This window comes from Amblyomma maculatum, chromosome 9, assembly GCF_055883805.1.
Source record: "Amblyomma maculatum isolate TAMU_Amacu chromosome 9, ASM5588380v1, whole genome shotgun sequence".
NCBI lineage: Eukaryota > Metazoa > Arthropoda > Arachnida > Ixodida > Ixodidae > Amblyomma > Amblyomma maculatum.
The window spans coordinates 59,255,908-59,273,447 of NC_139352.1; the positions used below are offsets into that span (position 1 = coordinate 59,255,908).

The 17,540-nt window shown below is 42.0% G+C and overlaps 2 protein-coding genes across 2 annotated transcripts in view; both read left to right on the plus strand.

Annotated features, from left to right (window-relative positions):
• Positions 1–16,647, plus strand: part of LOC146179139 (uncharacterized) — a 53,859-nt gene extending 37,212 nt beyond the window's left edge. The window contains exons 4-7 of the mRNA XM_084580127.1: positions 7,398–7,535; positions 12,426–12,789; positions 14,738–14,817; positions 15,835–16,647. Coding sequence (XP_084436253.1) covers positions 7,398–7,535; positions 12,426–12,789; positions 14,738–14,817; positions 15,835–16,232 — 980 coding nt within the window. The 3' untranslated portion in view covers positions 16,233–16,647. The remainder of the gene's footprint in view (positions 1–7,397; positions 7,536–12,425; positions 12,790–14,737; positions 14,818–15,834) is intronic.
• Positions 1,698–12,441, plus strand: LOC146179141 (uncharacterized). The gene is made up of 4 exons (XM_084578822.1): positions 1,698–2,699; positions 3,817–3,895; positions 4,775–7,535; positions 7,624–12,441. Exons 1-3 carry the CDS (start codon positions 2,634–2,636, stop codon positions 5,047–5,049), a joined length of 420 nt encoding a protein of 139 aa, XP_084434948.1. The 5' UTR covers positions 1,698–2,633; the 3' UTR covers positions 5,050–7,535; positions 7,624–12,441.
• Positions 16,648–17,540: the final 893 nt, after the last annotated feature.

Here is a 17,540-nt window from a genome sequence, read left to right on the forward strand (position 1 = left end):
GAATGCTAAATATTTCTTACACACTCTTGTACACTACGCGAACGCGCACACCTCGTGAATATTGCGAAATAGAAGTGTCCCTTCGCTAAGGCAGTTTTGGGAAAACTGCTCGCAGCTTCGAAAAGACTCGTTTTATCTGGAGTGCCCGGCATTGCAAAAGAAAGAGCACATAAACACCCTTCCAGAATCAGCCAAGCGATCACATACGGTGATTACATAAACACCGCAACCTTCAAAACGAAAGCCAAGATCACCTACACGTTGAGAATATTCTTCTTCCATGGCAGCACAAACCAAATCACGATCCACATACACAGGCCTTTTACATACGCTATTGGTTTCTAGTATGCCACACTGTGCACCATTCATGCTTCAAAAATAAATCCAAGACGCCCTGTTCGTGAAGCAACACGCAAATATGATTTGTTGCAGAATGAACGGAGAGACCGACGGGGTTCGCAGGTAGGAGCACTCTTTCAACTTCCGCGGATGCACGAAGCCTCTACTGCGTCTATCGCCTCTGTCGTTGCTAACGTAATCCATGAAGAAACTGCAAGATGAGCACTGAGGCACAAAATGCGCAAAAATCGCGATTCACACGACCACACATTCCAAACGTCGTTTACAAACACACGACACGTGATCTGCCTTTGGCTTTCCTGCAAAAACCCCAATCCGAAAATAATAAACAAAGCCAAGCCAATCCATGGGTTGCAATAACGGTTTGCTTATTTTCACCCGGTTGCACCAAGCTTCTAGCTTATTCCAACCGGGTCGCAGCAACGCCGGCCAAAAACATGCAGTATTCTAAGCTATCATAGAATAGAACCAGCCATGCATATCAATCGATATATGATAAAAAATAACTGAAATTGGATGGAGTTGTGTTGTCGGTGTCTATTTAAATTTGGAAGAAGTCTGCAAGCGACACTTCGATAATGACACAAACTTGTTGTGACTGTAGGAAGAAGGAAAAGAAAGTGCATAGGCCTGCTACTGGCCCTGTAGCTGAGCCACCTCCGCTGTCTCGTGCGGACAGAAAAGAAAATAGAGAAGGAAAAAGAAGAGGGGGAGCAAGACGAGCGCCGCAACAGCCGTCGTCCACCACCGAAGCGGTGGCGGGTGCAATGACGGCCTACAGCAGAAAAATTCCGTGACAGGCTGCTACCACTTTCAGGCGATGACGAGAACCGCCGTTTTTCAAAGTACATTTCTTATTTTTAAGTGCAAGTTACCGCAAGGCCAGTTACCGCAAGGCGGACACGTAGGCGGCTGCTGCACCATATTCGGCGGAAATAAATGTTCTTCCTCCTCCTCCTCTCACCAGAGTGAAGTGTGTGTGTGACAGGCTGCTACCACTTTCAGGCGATGACGAGAACCGCCGTTTTTCAACGTACATTTCTTATTTTTAAGTGCAAGTTACCGCAAGGCCAGTTACCGCAAGGCGGACACGTAGGCGGCTGCTGCACCATATTCGGCGGAAATAAATGTTCTTCCTCCTCCTCCTCTCACCAGAGTGAAGTGTGTGTGTGTATATGGGGGGGGGGGGGCGTTTTTTTTTTTGGTATTGTATTTTTTTTTCTTGGCTCCGCCACGCCGACAGGCGGAGGCGACCCGTTAAAAAAAGGGGACAGCGTACATTGACCTTGCAGCCGTCATCACCATTTCCATATCCGTCAAAGCCAAGCCAAGCCCAGGCGACAGTTGTAGCGATGGCGATTCCATTCGAACATGTTCGAACTTCGTATCATGGTGTCATTAGCGCGATATTGCGATATGAAGAAAAAATCTAGGCGAACTGAATAAAAGCACAATAAGAAGCTACGAGTGGTACGCCACAGCCTCGATGTGACTACGCAAGAAGTCACCGGAAGTGCAAGTGGCGAATTTCATTACTGTCATATCTGACGTACCGAAGAGGTCAAAGCAGTCGAAGCGCCGAAGCACTTCACAGCGAGGAAAATTCGCAGATCACACTGATGAGCTGCTCAAAGGCCGCATTACCCCACTATTGTAGAGAGAATAGCCTACCTCTTGGCTCGTCTTACAATGAAAGAGCGCCACAATTGCGACAATCTGAAATCTGGTCGAGTGTGAACGTTTGAGCTGCCAGCGGCTGAGTAGCACTGACATTTTTTACTGCAACGAATGGCTGAGACTTGTGGAATATTCATGTATGCGCCTACATAGCAACGCTAATTTCTGTGCAGAAGCCAGCAATGTCACAACTTTTGAGCACTTCAAATGTTTGGAGGCTGCGGCGATGGAAGCGTGAGCCGAGAGCCCTCGAGGTGCAGACCCTAAAGGAATAACCAAATGTATTTACAAAAGAAGTTGGGGCTACCCATGGCCTCGTAGAACAAGGAAAAACTGCTGAGACATTCGACTCCCGAGAAAAAACCCCAACGGACAGTGCTCTTAGTGTGGGAGTTCGAACCATTACACAGCGGAATGTCTACTCCTGCACGGCGATCATTACACAGCGCAATGTCTACTCCTGCATGGCAATACAAGATAGGAGGCACAGACCCATGGCGGCAGGGTGCTGACGCGTCTTGACGAGTGCTTTATACACCACGTGCGAATTGCAGAGAGTGAAACTTAGCTGTCAAGGTAAAGTGATTGACACAGCCATGAACACTGTACTCTGCAAGAGCTTCATACCGACTGAACTGCTGAGACACTCTGCTGCCAAACTGGTGCTTGTGCCTTTGTGCTTTCTTCGAGAGCCATTATGGGGGGCTGTGGCGTGCCCATATTTGTGTGCTTACGGACTTAAGGATATACCGACTGTATTATCCTTTGACTCATGTAGCAGTTGCAGGAGCCTTGTAAACAAAGCTTTATGTATGGGCGGGGAGAGAGGAGGGGGGGCGCAGGCCTTTCAAATAGGCAGCAAGGCTGAGAATACAAATTCAATGCACAAGGTATGCGACATTCAAACTACACCGCCTGGCATCACTCACCTTGCGAAGGACAGAGCAAATGATAAGTCCAACCCAGGAAACTGCAGTGTCCTAGAACAATGACAAAGGAAATTTTTGTATGGAGCTACAACACGATGAGTTGCTCTGGTGTACTTGGAAAGTGTACCAGAAAGGGTGGAGCAGGCATCACCATGATGGACAGCTTCCTGTCACACAGATCAAGTACTCAATGAGATGGTACAGCAGTTTGGGCTACCACAGATATGTCACAGCACCGTCCTTAGTTTTATGCACGAATCCTTATGGGGTAGTCATCTTGACTTGCATACAGCTAAAGCCCACATTATACCGAGGACATTGGTGGGCAACGGAAAACATCGGCCAACCCAGAGAAATTAAAGGCCATCAGAGGACTCCAGGTCTTACAAATGAAGATAGACCTAAGGAGCGTTCTCACTCTGTTCAATTAATACAGGGCCTACGTTTCTAATTTTGCCACTATAGCCCAGCCGCTGACGCAGCTCACTGGAAAAAGAGCACTGAATCGAATACCATCATCTGCTGAGGCCAGTGAGGCATTCAGAAGCCTCAGGCGAGCTTCATGTACAGCTGCATTATTGTCCGCACTTCAACCAGGGAAATTGTACATTCTTTATTCTGACGCATAATCATTCGTCGCTAGAGTTTGCTTAGCTGAGTCAGCTGAAGGCAGCACTGAAAGTCTTAATCACCAATTCACACTTATGCATATTAGGCGAGCAACAACTGAGCGAGAGGCACTCAGGGTGATCTGGAGCCTGAAAAGATTCGAAGCGTGGGTTTTGGAGCCCAGGTAACTGCAGTCGCTGACCACAGCCCACTCTCATACCCCACCTGTATTGTGTCGCAGGCGGCAAAACCGACAGGCTTGGTGTTCGTGCTTCAACGCTGCAACATGACCATTCAACATCAGCGGGGTAGCAGCCACGGTAGGGGTGTCGTACTTTGTCGCCTCTATAATTTTTTCTAAGGAGAAAGCTTGGCTCTGGCACCATAGAGCTCGCTCGGGAGTTGTGATCTTGGAACTGCGTGCAAGACAGTGCCTTGATATTGAGTGAACTTTGAAGAAGGACACTCTCTCCAGACATTTGGAAGTGCTCTTTCCTTGCACATTTATGATTGTGTGTGTTTTTATAATTTGCACATGTATGCTCATTTGGACACATACTTACCGAACCTTTTAAATGTTTAACTCAGTTAATCTTTGAATGGTTTACCAGAGTCTCAGACAGTAGGTGTAAGGTTTGATGTGCCATTTTCCTTTTTTTTTTTTTTTTTTCATGTGTTGTGTTGTGTTGGGTTTTTTGGCACATAGGCAACTAAGGCCTATGTCTTTCATGTCTTATCATTTATTAGAGGATTGCTTACAAGCTGAACACAACCTTACCTCTCGCTCTACAGCCTGTACAGCATTCCTCTAGCACGTTTACAGTGGAGTGTTCTCGTCTCTTCTAGTGTGTCGAGTGCTCTCATCTGCATTCTCATTTTAATTAGTCGCACCAACTAGAAGTGAAGCTGTGCATTAGAGTATGTAGTGTTTCACTTTATTTCACTCTACTGCGATCAATGTTAGGCTATATTGGGTGTTTCTTGACTATGCAGAGCAAATCTATTGGTCAGCCTTAATGCAGGAAGTATGTTAATTCAAAATCAGCACTCTAAATTTGATGCCAATATTTGTAGCATCTGAGCGCTTTTATCATTCATTGGCTCTTTTCTTTTTTCCTCGAGGGGTGAGGTGGCACTCATCTATGGTCGAGGCACATGCTTCACACTTTAAAGAGCATCTGCTTTCTCCCATTGTGCAGGTGGAGCTGCTGCGAGCTGGAAGCGTGGTTCACTCTCTCGGTACAGGTTACGTGCAGACAAGTGCCTGTGGCACTGCTCTGAGTGTGACTATACGACCGCTTTCCACACTAACCGGAGGAAGCACGTCGGAGAACACCCCTCCCATTGCAGCCACTGTAGCCAGAGCTTTATGAGACCTGACCACTTAATTGCACACACTTGCACCAATACGGCTGAGAAGCAGCCCTGCAAGTTTTGTTTGGTTTGGTTTGTAAGGTTTAATGTCCCAAAGTGACTCAGACTATGAGAGGCGCCGAGTGGAAGACTCCGGATATTTCGAACACCTGGGTTTTTTTAATGTGCACTGACATCGCGCAGCACACAGATGCCTCTTCTTTGTGCTTCCACCTAAACGCAGGTTTCAAGAAATTGTTGATTAATGTAGTCAGAATTCTGAAACCTTCAGGAAACGTGCATTTCTATCTGCAAATTCTAAATTTGTTATTTAATTTCATGTAAAAAAATTCCTTGGGCACATATGCAATATGTTATGTTAGTTTTTCTGATGAACATATAAGAATTTCCATTTCAGAGAACTTGCCAAAATGTGTGGCATTGGTCTCTCACGACAATAAGGAATGCAGTGAGGGTAAAATTTTCATCCTGCCTATTATAGAACTTGAGTTATGGGTTATCACAGCTGCCACTTTTGAAAATGAGCGCAGAATGTTATTTCGTTTTCTGACGTAGCAACTTCAAACCATTTAATTCAACTTCTATGATAAACAGCATGACACGTTCGCCCTTAGTGCATTCTTTATTTCAGGACAAACCAACGGCATGCATTTTGGCAAGTAAGTTCCCTGCAGTTAAATTCCTAAAAAGTCATCACAAAATACTTATCACGTAAGTACTTACCACGTATCAAATAAAGTATCACATAAGTGTTTAAGAAACCCTTTTACATGAAATTAAATGACATATTTAGAATTTGTACACATTACATATTTCCTGAACATTTCATAATTGTGACGTAATTACAAAAAATTAAATTTTGTTTCAACTTGTGTCAACTACTTCCTTTTTATGATTCGTAGATGAACATATGTGCTTACTTCTATATATGCATACTACGTAGGAAACAAACAGGGACAGTGTAACATGTTTGTTTTATTGTCATTGTGTGGCTATCATTCCACCTTTAATGTTATTTCATACTTGCAAATTTGAGAAAATCATTGGACGTTATTTTAATTTTCATTGCTTTGTTGATCATAACAAAAACTGTATTGCTATAGCATGACTGATTATGTTTTGTTCCCCTCAGAATACTTTTGGAGCTTGCAATTTTCTGCTGGTTATTTGCATTATATATGCAGGCCTGATGGCATTAAGTGTTGATTTCTTAGCATTACTCCTGTTGGAATTTGTGTCATGCTGGACTCTTGTAAGTCTGACCGTGTGCAGTGAATGTTTTCATTTTTACTGGCTGCATAGTTTCTTCCTTCTCAGATATTTGCTGTTCAGTTTTTTTCGCATGTTAGTCTTATAGAGAAAGATGTGACGCACATTTTCTTTTTCTTTTTTTTGTTAACACTCTTCTTAATCATGGGATGGATAAGGGCGTGTACAGCTCTGTTTAATTTTGACCATCATTTGAGTTTAATCACATTTTTCATCTGAGCAGGCAGTATTCTATTTCAAGGGAGCACCAACGCTTTTTCCCTTTGGCTTCATTCCTTCTCCTCTAGCCCATATTCATTTCCTGTCCATCACAGCAAGTGTGACCGTTCAACAAACAGGATAATAAGCATGTTCTTGCTCAGTCACTTTGCATGCTGTCAATAGTTAAATGGTCTGAGTAAGAATCTTTCCTACTGTGCTTTAGCCGCCTACTTGTACCATAGCGAAACTGATTTCTGTGACAGATGATGTGCATTTTTGCTGTTCTACTAGTGTGAGCAACAAGATTGTGTGTTCCACAAAACTCCATTTGTCACCTTGTTCCACCAAACAAGTGTTTTTAGATCTTCACCTGTAGGACTGCATGATTTTTAATGATTTTCTGGCATCTTTGAGAGGAAATTTCAGTCAGGTCAGAATTGGCCATTGATTCAGTATATATTTGTAGTTTAAGACTTAGTTTCAGCCATGCCTGCATACAGTAGTAGTGTGCTTTTGACCTTTTATGCCGTTGCAATGTGTGAGGTAACATTAGAACTTTGTAGTCTTCAATTTGCGATGTGCTCGGCTGACACCGAGCATGCCACCAACTTAACAGGGTGAGGGTTCAGGCTGGTGGGTATGCTTGATGTTGCATAGCACAGCAAGAAGCCGAGGCGCAGACGCAAGTGCTTACTTCCACTAGTGCTTTATTGAGTGTTCACAGAATTTATAGATAAACGAACAAGGTGAAAGAATAAAGTGGTGACGTGTGAAATTTTGCGACATACTTTGTAAACAAGAAAGCATGAACAAAAAACAAAGCACGAGAACCGTAAACACTTGTGCCTGTCCCTCTTGCTATGCTATGGAACATCCGTGCCACCAGCATCGGAAGACCCAACTGGTAACTACGTTTATGTTTACTATTCATAAGTGACTAAATGATATATGAGAATTGTGCTTCACTGCATCATGCAGGCAGGGCCATTGTTCACAGCAAGTTTGGCTCACTGCCTTGCCAAGAGTTAGAAGGAAGACGGCGGTTCCAGTGCCTTGTGTGTGGTTATGCCACAACACATAGCACCCACTTCAAAGACCACGAGCGGACGCACACTGGTGAGCGTCCCTTCTTGGTGCAGCCTTTATTGCAAGTACTTAACCAGAACACCTGTTCATCTTGCAAACCGTGTCTGTATTAATGCAGGGGAGAAGCCGTACCAGTGCAGTTATTGTGGCAAAAGCTTCAAAAAGAGTAGTGGCCTTGGACAGCACCTTCTCATCCATAGGGGCATGAAGCCATTCCAGTGCCCGCTGTGCCAAATGGCCTTCGTGTAGAAGGCAAGCCTAAATAGACATGTGCGAAGACTCCATTGGAGAAAGATAATTGTTTAGTGTGTTTTGCTGAAAGAAGTTCGCACATAGGCTGCAAAAAAATGCCATGAACAGAATGGTGACTTAAAGCTTTTCCACTCTTCTGTAATGATGTATGTTCTAGTAGTATTCAGTGATGCATTTTTGGGCATCCTTTGACCTCTACATTAGTTTGTACTAAAGTCTTTGGTGAAAAAGTTGGTTGCTGAATGAGTCCAGGAGGACACTTTCTGGCTATGAACGTGTTGATGTATGTGATGTCATGTTGGTTAAAAAAGAGGCCTTGAAGTGTGACTAGATAATTGAAATGAATACTTGTGGACTCTTTTGGTGCACCATTCGTGAAAACTAACTTATGAAGAAAGGCTACGAACAATAAAAAAGTGTGACTGCTGTGCAGTGGTGTTTTGTTTGGTTTAAGAATATTCAGTTTCTTCATTCCGTCCAACCATTGTGTTTCTGTTATGACAAATGTAGGTGCGAATCCTGGTGCAGAGAACCAGATAGAAAGTAAAATAACAGAAATGTTTTGAGTGTTTATTTCTGGCACAAAGCTTCTTTAAATAAAAAGACAGTGCTGGCAGGATTTGTTAGCAGTTACGTTGCCTGCTAAAAGCTTTGTCCAAAAATAGTCATTTCCACATGTTGCTGTTGCATGGCTGGCAAGGTAACTACGCTTCTGAAATGATGCCGTGGCAGTTCAATGTTTATTTATGCTGCATCATTCCCACCCATCCACTGAGTATTGTACTCACTGTGAAAAATGTTAAGCACCAAGAGAATGAGACATATAAGCGAGCACTTGACCAGAGTTCACTAAGTAGAGCTATCATCTTTCCAGCATATCTTCAAAAACTTTTGTGAAGAATGTAGAAGGTTTGTGTTACTGCTTCCAGTTTGGCATTACACATTTTGTTGCCCTCTTTTATTTGTGATGATTTTGTATTTTTTGGCGGGTTCTCCTGCTTTGGCCAAAAACATGGCTCGTGGTATGCTCAAGCAAGGTACTGTTTTAAAAATACTGTTTTGTAAATACCATTTGGTATCATCTTCACCAAATGCATTCTTTCCTAGCTGAAATTATGATGCAATTTTTCTGGCACATTTCTGTGCTATTGTTGTAGCAGGAGTTTATTTTTCTAATTATGGGTTAAAGCAGAAGTTTAGTTTATTGACGATGCTTTGTGTGAATGCTGTTAATAACATAAAGGTGCATTGTTTGCAAACAAAGGACTTCAAGGTGAAATGAGTGCACTGGTCATGAACAGAGGTCCTTACTATAGAATGCTGTTGTTTTACTTTACTGTACCTGTTTGCTTTCTGTTCTCCATCTCATGAATGTTTGAGTGGTTGTGAAACCTGCGATATAAAGCTGGTGTGCACTTTGAGTGTTTATTATGATGCAAAGCACTGTCATTTTCCACTGAAAAAAACTGGAATGATCATCTTTTCCTTTTTGGAGCTTTTTTTTTTTCCTCTGTGTTGATGCTGCAGAATAATTGCATTCTTCAGACAACTCATTGTGTATTTTTTTTTTTAAGAACTACGAAGGGAATGCAGCGTTATTGGGATTTATAGTTGAAATATCTTGCCTCACTTCTTGAATGGGACCTATTTTTACTAGTGAAAAAAAAAAGAATGCACATTTTCATCCAGTGATGTGATTAACTGTGGCCATCTCATGATATGACATAACCGTGAAATTGTCATGGATTGCATGGTTTGCATATTCTATGACATCATAGGTATAAATAACCTAGCATTGTTAAATGTGTATATTTTTTTTTAAAAGGTAAATATTATATAAAGGAAAGAAAAATAGAGAAAAATTTAATGGAATTCATTCTCTTTGGCATCTCGCAAGCGACTTATCCTATTGAGCTCGGATTCCTTTTTTTATGCATGTAGGAGAGGAGGTCCTATATTGTTCAGAGTGGCTTTTGGTGTAAAACAAGTCAGCAAGACTGCTTACATGCTGTGCATGCTAAAGCCTGAGATGTACTAAATGTATTAGGGCAGATTAGGGCATCGATTAGTGATGTTTATATGCTGTAATGACTGCACGACCACTGCAGTGGCATGACCCTTGACGACCACAATTTTTTGGGACCACTTTTTGTGGACACCTCTGGATTCTATTGCTAGTGAAGCATATGAAGCTTTTCTCTTGAATATTGGTGATTCATTTTGTGTTGACACAATAAAATGACAGGACAGCTGCAGCTCACATGCATCGTGATATACCTTGGTGTTCTGTTGTTACGTGTGCACAAAGGAGTGTGAAAGCTTGTATATATTGGCATAGACGTAGTACGAGAGCCTTGAGTGCATGTTTATATTGCAAAACTATTGTAATGTTAAACACCAAATTACCTTTTAAGCATCTTGTGCAGCATTTATTTTCAGTGCCTACTTTTTGCTGTCTTGTGTTCGCTTGATTTTTTTTTCTGGCATGTGCTACCATCGACGCACAGAATTCACCACGTAGCTCAAAAATACCTCAAAGCATATTTTTTTACATTTCTAACACACCTGTTGTAGGATTTAGCAGTTTGGACACTTTTTCATTAACCCTCCTCTCCCCAAAAAAAGAAGCCTGTTAGTCCTTTTTTTGTTTGGTTGGCCATTCTAAATTCAGTGTTATTTTCCTTGCTGCATAGAAGAACTGTAGTTTCGTTGGCATTTTTTCACCTTAAGGTGAGTGCATCAATGCAGAATTTATAATTCTGCAAATTTAATATTATGTAGTTCATTAATGATATTTAGCCCCTAATGTCCTGCTACAGTAGATTGTTAGTTGGGCCAATCTAGCCCAACTAGCCAGGGACTCGGAATCAATCCCGGCCACGACGGTGCCCATGTACTGTTCAGTGCCGGTGCACGTTAAGGAACATCAGGCAGCTAAATTTATCTGGAGCCCTCTGCTGTGACGTTTGTAATGGCCCAGGTCACTTTGGAATGTAAACCTTCATAAACAAAACGAGAGCAGTTTTCAGAGTGCAGATGGGAAGATGCACTGATTGCAAGCAAACTTTTCTGCTGCAGTACTGCTATGATGGTCAGGTTTCTTTGATTGATGACTGCCATTGAAGTGTGCACCTTAGTCAGTTCAGTTGCACAGATAAAGTTAAGGACTCTGATAGAGTTCAAGGTAGCTGTTGTGGATCAGTCAGGGGTGGTCTGTTTTTAGTTACAACTCTTCATATTGTACAGTCTCTGTTTTTTCTTGTGTGAAGTTTATTTCCTTGTTGCAGACAGAATCTACAAATTCACTTTGTTTATGTCAAGTTGAATGATTCAGGTTGGGCCCCCAGCTCACTCAGGAAAACTGATACTCTGATGTCCCACACGTGGTCACCGTTTCAGCAAGAAAATGAATTGCTCGCTGGTGACTGTTATGGTGTACAACAAATTTTCTCTTTGCTGTGTGTTGTGAGAATCTGTGTCGCATGTGCTGTTAGCCTTCAGCAGTAATTTTTTTACATTTCTGCTTGTGCCTGATGTCTTTGATAATCGTGTGCGTTGTAAAAAGGAAACAGTAACAAGCAAGGCTGAACGTTATATGCTGCCAACTTCAAGAAATGGAATTTCCCGTGTCACCTGTATGCATAAAATCATCTGCTGTGCTTTTAATTCGTATGGAAAGGCATGTTTATGCATCTGGTCATTGCATGTGAAGAGTGTTGGCTCTTTGATAAACATTTTAACTTGTGCATGCTCGTTGAAACGTCTGCTATGCTTTCTACTTCTATCCCATCATTGTACTGACACCAACTAGCACATACTATATCATCACGATCATTCCTTAGGTTCAATTACTGTAGTGACCATTTCAGGGAACCACATTAATTCCTGCAATATCTGTTTGTAGTGCCCAAATTAAGATAAAGAAATTTGGATAATAATGTGTTACTAGTGATGGTCTTGGGGCTATCAGAATCACTACCTTGGAGCCATAATTCTGCGGCAAAAGTTTGTATATATATACAGCTGTTTGTGATGATGAAATGCACTTCACATTCTGTCATGGTTCATTTTCTGGAAATGAAACCAGGAAATTGGGTTGCTTGCATGACTGCTTTTGTTTGTGGCTCAGTTTCGGAAGGCTTATTTTATTGCTTGCAATCTTTTGGTTAGTACCATCATACAAGGTCAGTGGGGCAATGCATTACAATGGCAAGAAATGTGGGAAATGTGTTAGCATTACTCCTTTTAAAATTATCTTTATTTTCTCATGCTTTTTATCCAGTTTTATTGTAGGCCTGATTCGAGACTGACTATGTATGCTTATTAGCTGAGACTTGCTCACAAAGTCCTGTTTTTTTGTCTTCTCAAATGTGTAATATTTGGTCGACTTGGTTGACATGGTCGAGGTTATAACATGTATTCTTGTACGCACTTTTTCCCGTGAATAACTCTGATCGCAAATAGCACAAAGGTAAAGAGCAAGCGTATCATTCTCAATTTCATCCATTTCTCAGAAGTCAGCTCTTGCGTCATGTTATGCTGATGTGAAAAAATACATATGTAAAGCATTAGGAAGTAAATTGTTTCATGGTCTTATTTAGACTAGTTCAACACATTTTAATACAGCCTGAATAATAGTGTTGTGCATTCAATAACTTTTGTCATAAGCTTGGCCACCTCTCATTCATGCTTTCCTCTGTTGCACAGTCCCTGCCAGCAATCCTGGAAAGCCCAGCTCGCAACCTGGACAAAAGCCACCGGCAAAAAAACGAAGAATGTTCGTGTGTCACGAGTGTGGCTATGCTACATCTGTTCACACCAACATGAAGAACCACCTGAGAACACACACGGGCGAGCGACCGTTTCGGTGCAAGAACTGTGGCAAGGGTTTCGCAAGGAGGAGCATCCTGACGGACCACCTTCACATCCACACGGGCGAGAAGCCATACCGATGCCACATTTGTTCCACACTATTCAGGCAGAAGACAGCCCTGAAAAACCATTTACGAGCGCACGAGCGTGGAGAACTGCCGTAGATGGATTCCCTAGTGGTATTTGTGCATAAGCTGCAGTTGAACGAATCATCCAGAACTGAACAGTGAAGTGAGTAAATAGTATGCTACCCCATAAAGCTTTGCTACATTCTCCCATTATTATACGGCATTTGTTGTGACAGCTGTCTCCATGCAATGAATGCATCTGTCATTTTTGGCATTATTCAGCATATTCCTTGTCTGAAAATAAAGTTCTTTTCGGGCTCTTTTGCATATATTTGCACAAAAATACTCTTGGTGCACATCTTTGCTGTGTTATATGGGAGTCTGGTGTTCCATGTTCAAATACAGAATTGGAAATACAGAATACAGAAAATATATATATATATATATATATATATTTTAACCTGAAGCATTTTGTAGCACTGCTTGTTTGATTTTGTAAAATTTGCCTACACCAGCGACAGGTTGCTTTATTGCATTTGCTCTTGGTGTCAGCGATAAATGTAATTTTCTAAAACAAGCAAATACATGGCTGTCATGTTGAACAATAATCCTACCTTGTAACCCAATTCTTTTGACATATAGGGCAGACCTGGCATTTTATTTTTATGCTATCAAATGCACAAAAGCTCAATGTGAATGAATGTGTGGACATCATAATCTCAGGGAAGTGAGGGCTCTAACACGTAGAAAGCCTTCTTTTTATAGTGCAATGTAAAATGTGTGCTTTTATTTCAATGTACAATTTCTGCAATGTGAAAAATGTTACACAAAGGCTACTTCTCTGTGTAGAAGCATACGCCAATACTAAGCTATTTACAAGCCTAACGTTTCGGCTGTTCTTGAACTCATGTGTTCAAAGTTTTTCGTATGTTTGCTGGAAGTCTCAAATAAAAATCTATAAGTGTTCAAAATTCATCTTATCAGTAACAAGCTCAAGTGAGACAAATGAAAGAAACATTTTATATTTTGCCGTATGCTGTAATTAACAAGAGCTAATGACATTTATTTTGTTACTTTTTGATAGCACGTAATGTGCATTATTTATATTTTTGTGAGAAAATTGTTCATTTGCAGACATGGGGACATGGGTAGTTTTTGAGTGAATTCGACCTTTGGAAATCGGTCTGTTCGGTATGAGTATTGGAATCCTTCACAAGGGCTGCAGTGATCCACTTGTTTTGAATGTTGGCATTCAGTGCACTGTGTAAATAATTCGAAAACTTGTGTTCATAGTTTTCCATGTGTTTGCTGGAAGTCTCAAATAAAAATCCATAAGTGTTCGAAATACATCTTATCAGTAACAAGCGCAAGTGAAACAAATGAAGGGGACATTTTATATTTTGCCGTATACTGCAGTTAACAAGAGCTAATGACATTTTCTTCTGTGGCTTTTTGACAGCACGTAATGTGCATTATTTATATTTATATTTTGGTGAGAAAATTGTTCATTTGCAGACATGGGTAGCTTTTGAGTGAATTTGACCTTTGGAAACTGGTCTGTTGGGTCTGAGTATTGGAATCCTTCACAAGGACCGCAGCGATCCACTTGTTTTGAATGTTGGCATTCAGTGCACTGTGTAATTAATTTGGAAACCTGTGGTCATAGTTTTTCGTGTGTTTGCTAGAAGTCTCAAATAAAAATCCATAAGAAGGGTTGAAAGGAGATCTTGGCTTGTGGCAGGGACCACTGTTCAGACAAGTTTTTGTGCTGTATTCAGCATTCAAAACCTGTTCAATTGAAGGCTACTGAGCAGACGTGGAAAAAAAATATTCGGACCACAGAGGAAGGAAATGCGAGTGAACACGTATCTCGGATGCATTGCGGAAAGTGGGCTGAAAGCCATGTGGCTGCCATGTCGAATGATTGTCCTACCCTATAATCAGATTTTTTTGACATAGGGCAGACCTGGCATTTTCTTTTTGTGCTGTCAAATACGCTGAAGTTCAGTGTGAACAAATGTGTAGACATCATAATCATAGGACAGGACAAATAACAGCATGCATCATTGTTGCCAAGAAGCAGTGTGGTGGCTGGCATTCATGGGCGTTTGGTCCCATAGGCAATGAAGAGGCATGGAGGAGGAGGGAGCTGACGTATCGAGATGACATGACTGCACCTTCTGAATGCAGAACAGCTCCTTGTGACAGCGCAGCCTCTCCTTTAATTGTTCCTTCCTTCATGATTCCAATGCATTCCACAGAACCGTCAGCCTCAAGCTGTCACAATATACTACTGGTGAAGCGCCAAGTAGTGGATGAGCTGAGATGTTGTATACATTCATAGGGATTATATACCCACCAGTGTTGTCTTGGCAAATATTTCTTGCAGTTCTCTACTAAATTAGTAGATTAGTTAAATAATCTTGTGGTTTCAGTGCTTTTACTCGGCACATATTTACTTACTTATTGTCATGAGCAGATAGTAGCTTTGGTAAGAAGACCAAAGTAGTTAGAAGTGGTCTGCAGGGCCTGTGGAAGATGCAGGCTTTGTTTATAGGAGAAGGAAGAGAATACTTACAATGTGCCCATCTAATTGGTAGTGTTTGGCTATGGTGTTCTCGGCTGCTGTTATATGTGAACATCCCACATTCTTGCGATCTTATTTGCATATTGCTGCAATACTAAAAATACTGTGTACTAGCTTTCTGCTTTGATTAATGATATGCTTGTTCATTGTTAATTATGACAATAACATGTTTGGCACTGTAATCCTTCTGAACAATCTGGGCTATGCCATTTTGCATTGGTGTGTGACTTTAGCAAGAATACATGTGGTTTGGTCATTGAAACTGTTTTCTTGGGCCATGTCAGTAATCGTTACTCGATGACTTGCATGGGTGAAAGCAGTAAAGGATGATGATAACGCTACCCTGATGTCAGTAATTTTTAGCTTTCATCTTTGTCACCAACCTGAATCAAAGTGGATGTTACACCTAGCACCAATCGAGTAGGTTTGAGTATACCGCAAGAGTATCTTTCCTGTTCTGTAGCTCATAGCCTGAGATGTAGGTTTGCCAATGCAGGGATGCACATATATAGCTCATTGCAGTGAAGGTATGTTCTTTTCCTTCGTGCAGGCTTCAGTGGCACATATTGGAGCCATGACCCGCAAGCTGAACATCGTTCACATGCAGTAAGGTTGCTACCACGTTGCATCGAGAATGGCTACAGCACAGCTTTTTCTGACAGCATGAAGAGTTATACGTGCAGCTACTGCGGCAAGGCCTTCACGAAGCACAGCAACCTGATAAAGCATATCCGTATCCACACGGGAGAGAAGCCATTCCACTGCCACCTCTGCCCGACAGCCTTCAGCCAAAGAGAAAGCCTTGTGAGACATTTGCGAGTTCACACGGGTGAAAGGCCATTCAGATGCCACTACTGCACAGCAGCATTTGCACGCAGGATCCAGCTCAGGTGCCACGAAGAAAAGGAGCATGTGACCAGTGCTAACTCGTGGCGTCTGATTCTGTGATTTGCGTGACTTCTCCGGCAACATTCAAAAGCAGCGAACTAGGCTTCTTAGTGGCGATTATGTGCCCAACACAGCTGGTGGCGCTTCTATGCCGGACATGCTGCTTTAATAATGTGCCATCTCCAGTTGTAATATTTTCATTTGGAGGTGAAATTTGAGGACAAATTTGAAATGCCGCAGATGCACTTGGCAAATGGCGTTGCTGATGTTATATATCATTCTGGGCTGGTAATGCGCATGCCTGATGTCATTTTTTGCAGTATCTAAACAGCTTATAGCGCGACAACGTACACCATTCAACACCTGAGGGCACAACAGCAAGATCCCATTTCAAGTCTCCAACATTGGACTTCTTGTATATGATCATTGTGTAAGAAGTTTTATGTAATAAAATAGATCTTGAGATTCTAATGGAGCAAGCAGTTCAAGGAATTTGATATGACTTCATTTACGTTATCCATTGCTGTATTGAACATTCTAAAGAGAATTTCTGATAACTCCTTGATGCCTGTCGCATCGCTGCAGCAGTTTTGCAACATTTATAATCACAGCTAGCTTCCCTACTGCTCCATGCAATGCTTCCATGTATCCATTAATGGGTGCTGTCAGAGGGTATCATTAGTGCTGGGTATCATTAGTATTAGTAAGGGTATTAGTGCAGGGTATCATTAGTGCTGTGCAGCATGAGTCATATTGCTACACAGACCTCAATTTGCCTGTGAGCCGTTTGCAAAAGCTTGAAAATGGACGGCACTGCCCACCACAATTTGACGGGCACGCTCTCACATACGCTCTCTTACTGGATTAGAGAGACAAAACGTTTATTAAAAAGTGCAATGAGCATGTACTGTGGAAGGAGATGAACAGCGATGTCGGCCTCACCAGCTACTTATGCATACACACGTAATACATATATGTATGTGCAGGGTCGTCTACTTTTGAAGTGAATAAGCCAGCACGCGGTGCGCTTCTGTAGGCTCGAAAGCAGCACTCTCCAAGTACGAGGAACCGATGTTTCTCTGCGCCTGCACTACGCTTCGATGCGCGGCCACGTGGCTCGCGCCATATCACCAAGGATCTACCATCACCCCAAGAACGGGCAGCGCAGTAACTGTGCTACACTCAGTTGCATTTGGTAGTTGGAACAGTAGACGGCTTCTTCGACTTCAAAATTTTTTTCTTATATCACTGCAGAGTCTGCACTGGAGAATTATGCGTAAGCCTAAGCGTTGCTATGTTGTCCACGAGATGTGTCAGCGGGATTCCGCGAGTGTTAGATATGAGCCTTTCCTGTCCTAATCAACCCAC

Coding starts and splice junctions, on each gene's coding strand:
- LOC146179141 (XM_084578822.1), top strand. CDS start 2,634: ATGAACACTGTACTCTGCAAGAGCTTCATACCGACTGAACTGCTGAGA. Junction 2,700..3,816: donor GACACTCTGCTGCCAAACTG/GTGCTTGTGCCT, acceptor ATTGTGTCGCAG/GCGGCAAAACCGACAGGCTT. Junction 3,896..4,774: donor TCAGCGGGGTAGCAGCCACG/GTAGGGGTGTCG, acceptor CCCATTGTGCAG/GTGGAGCTGCTGCGAGCTGG.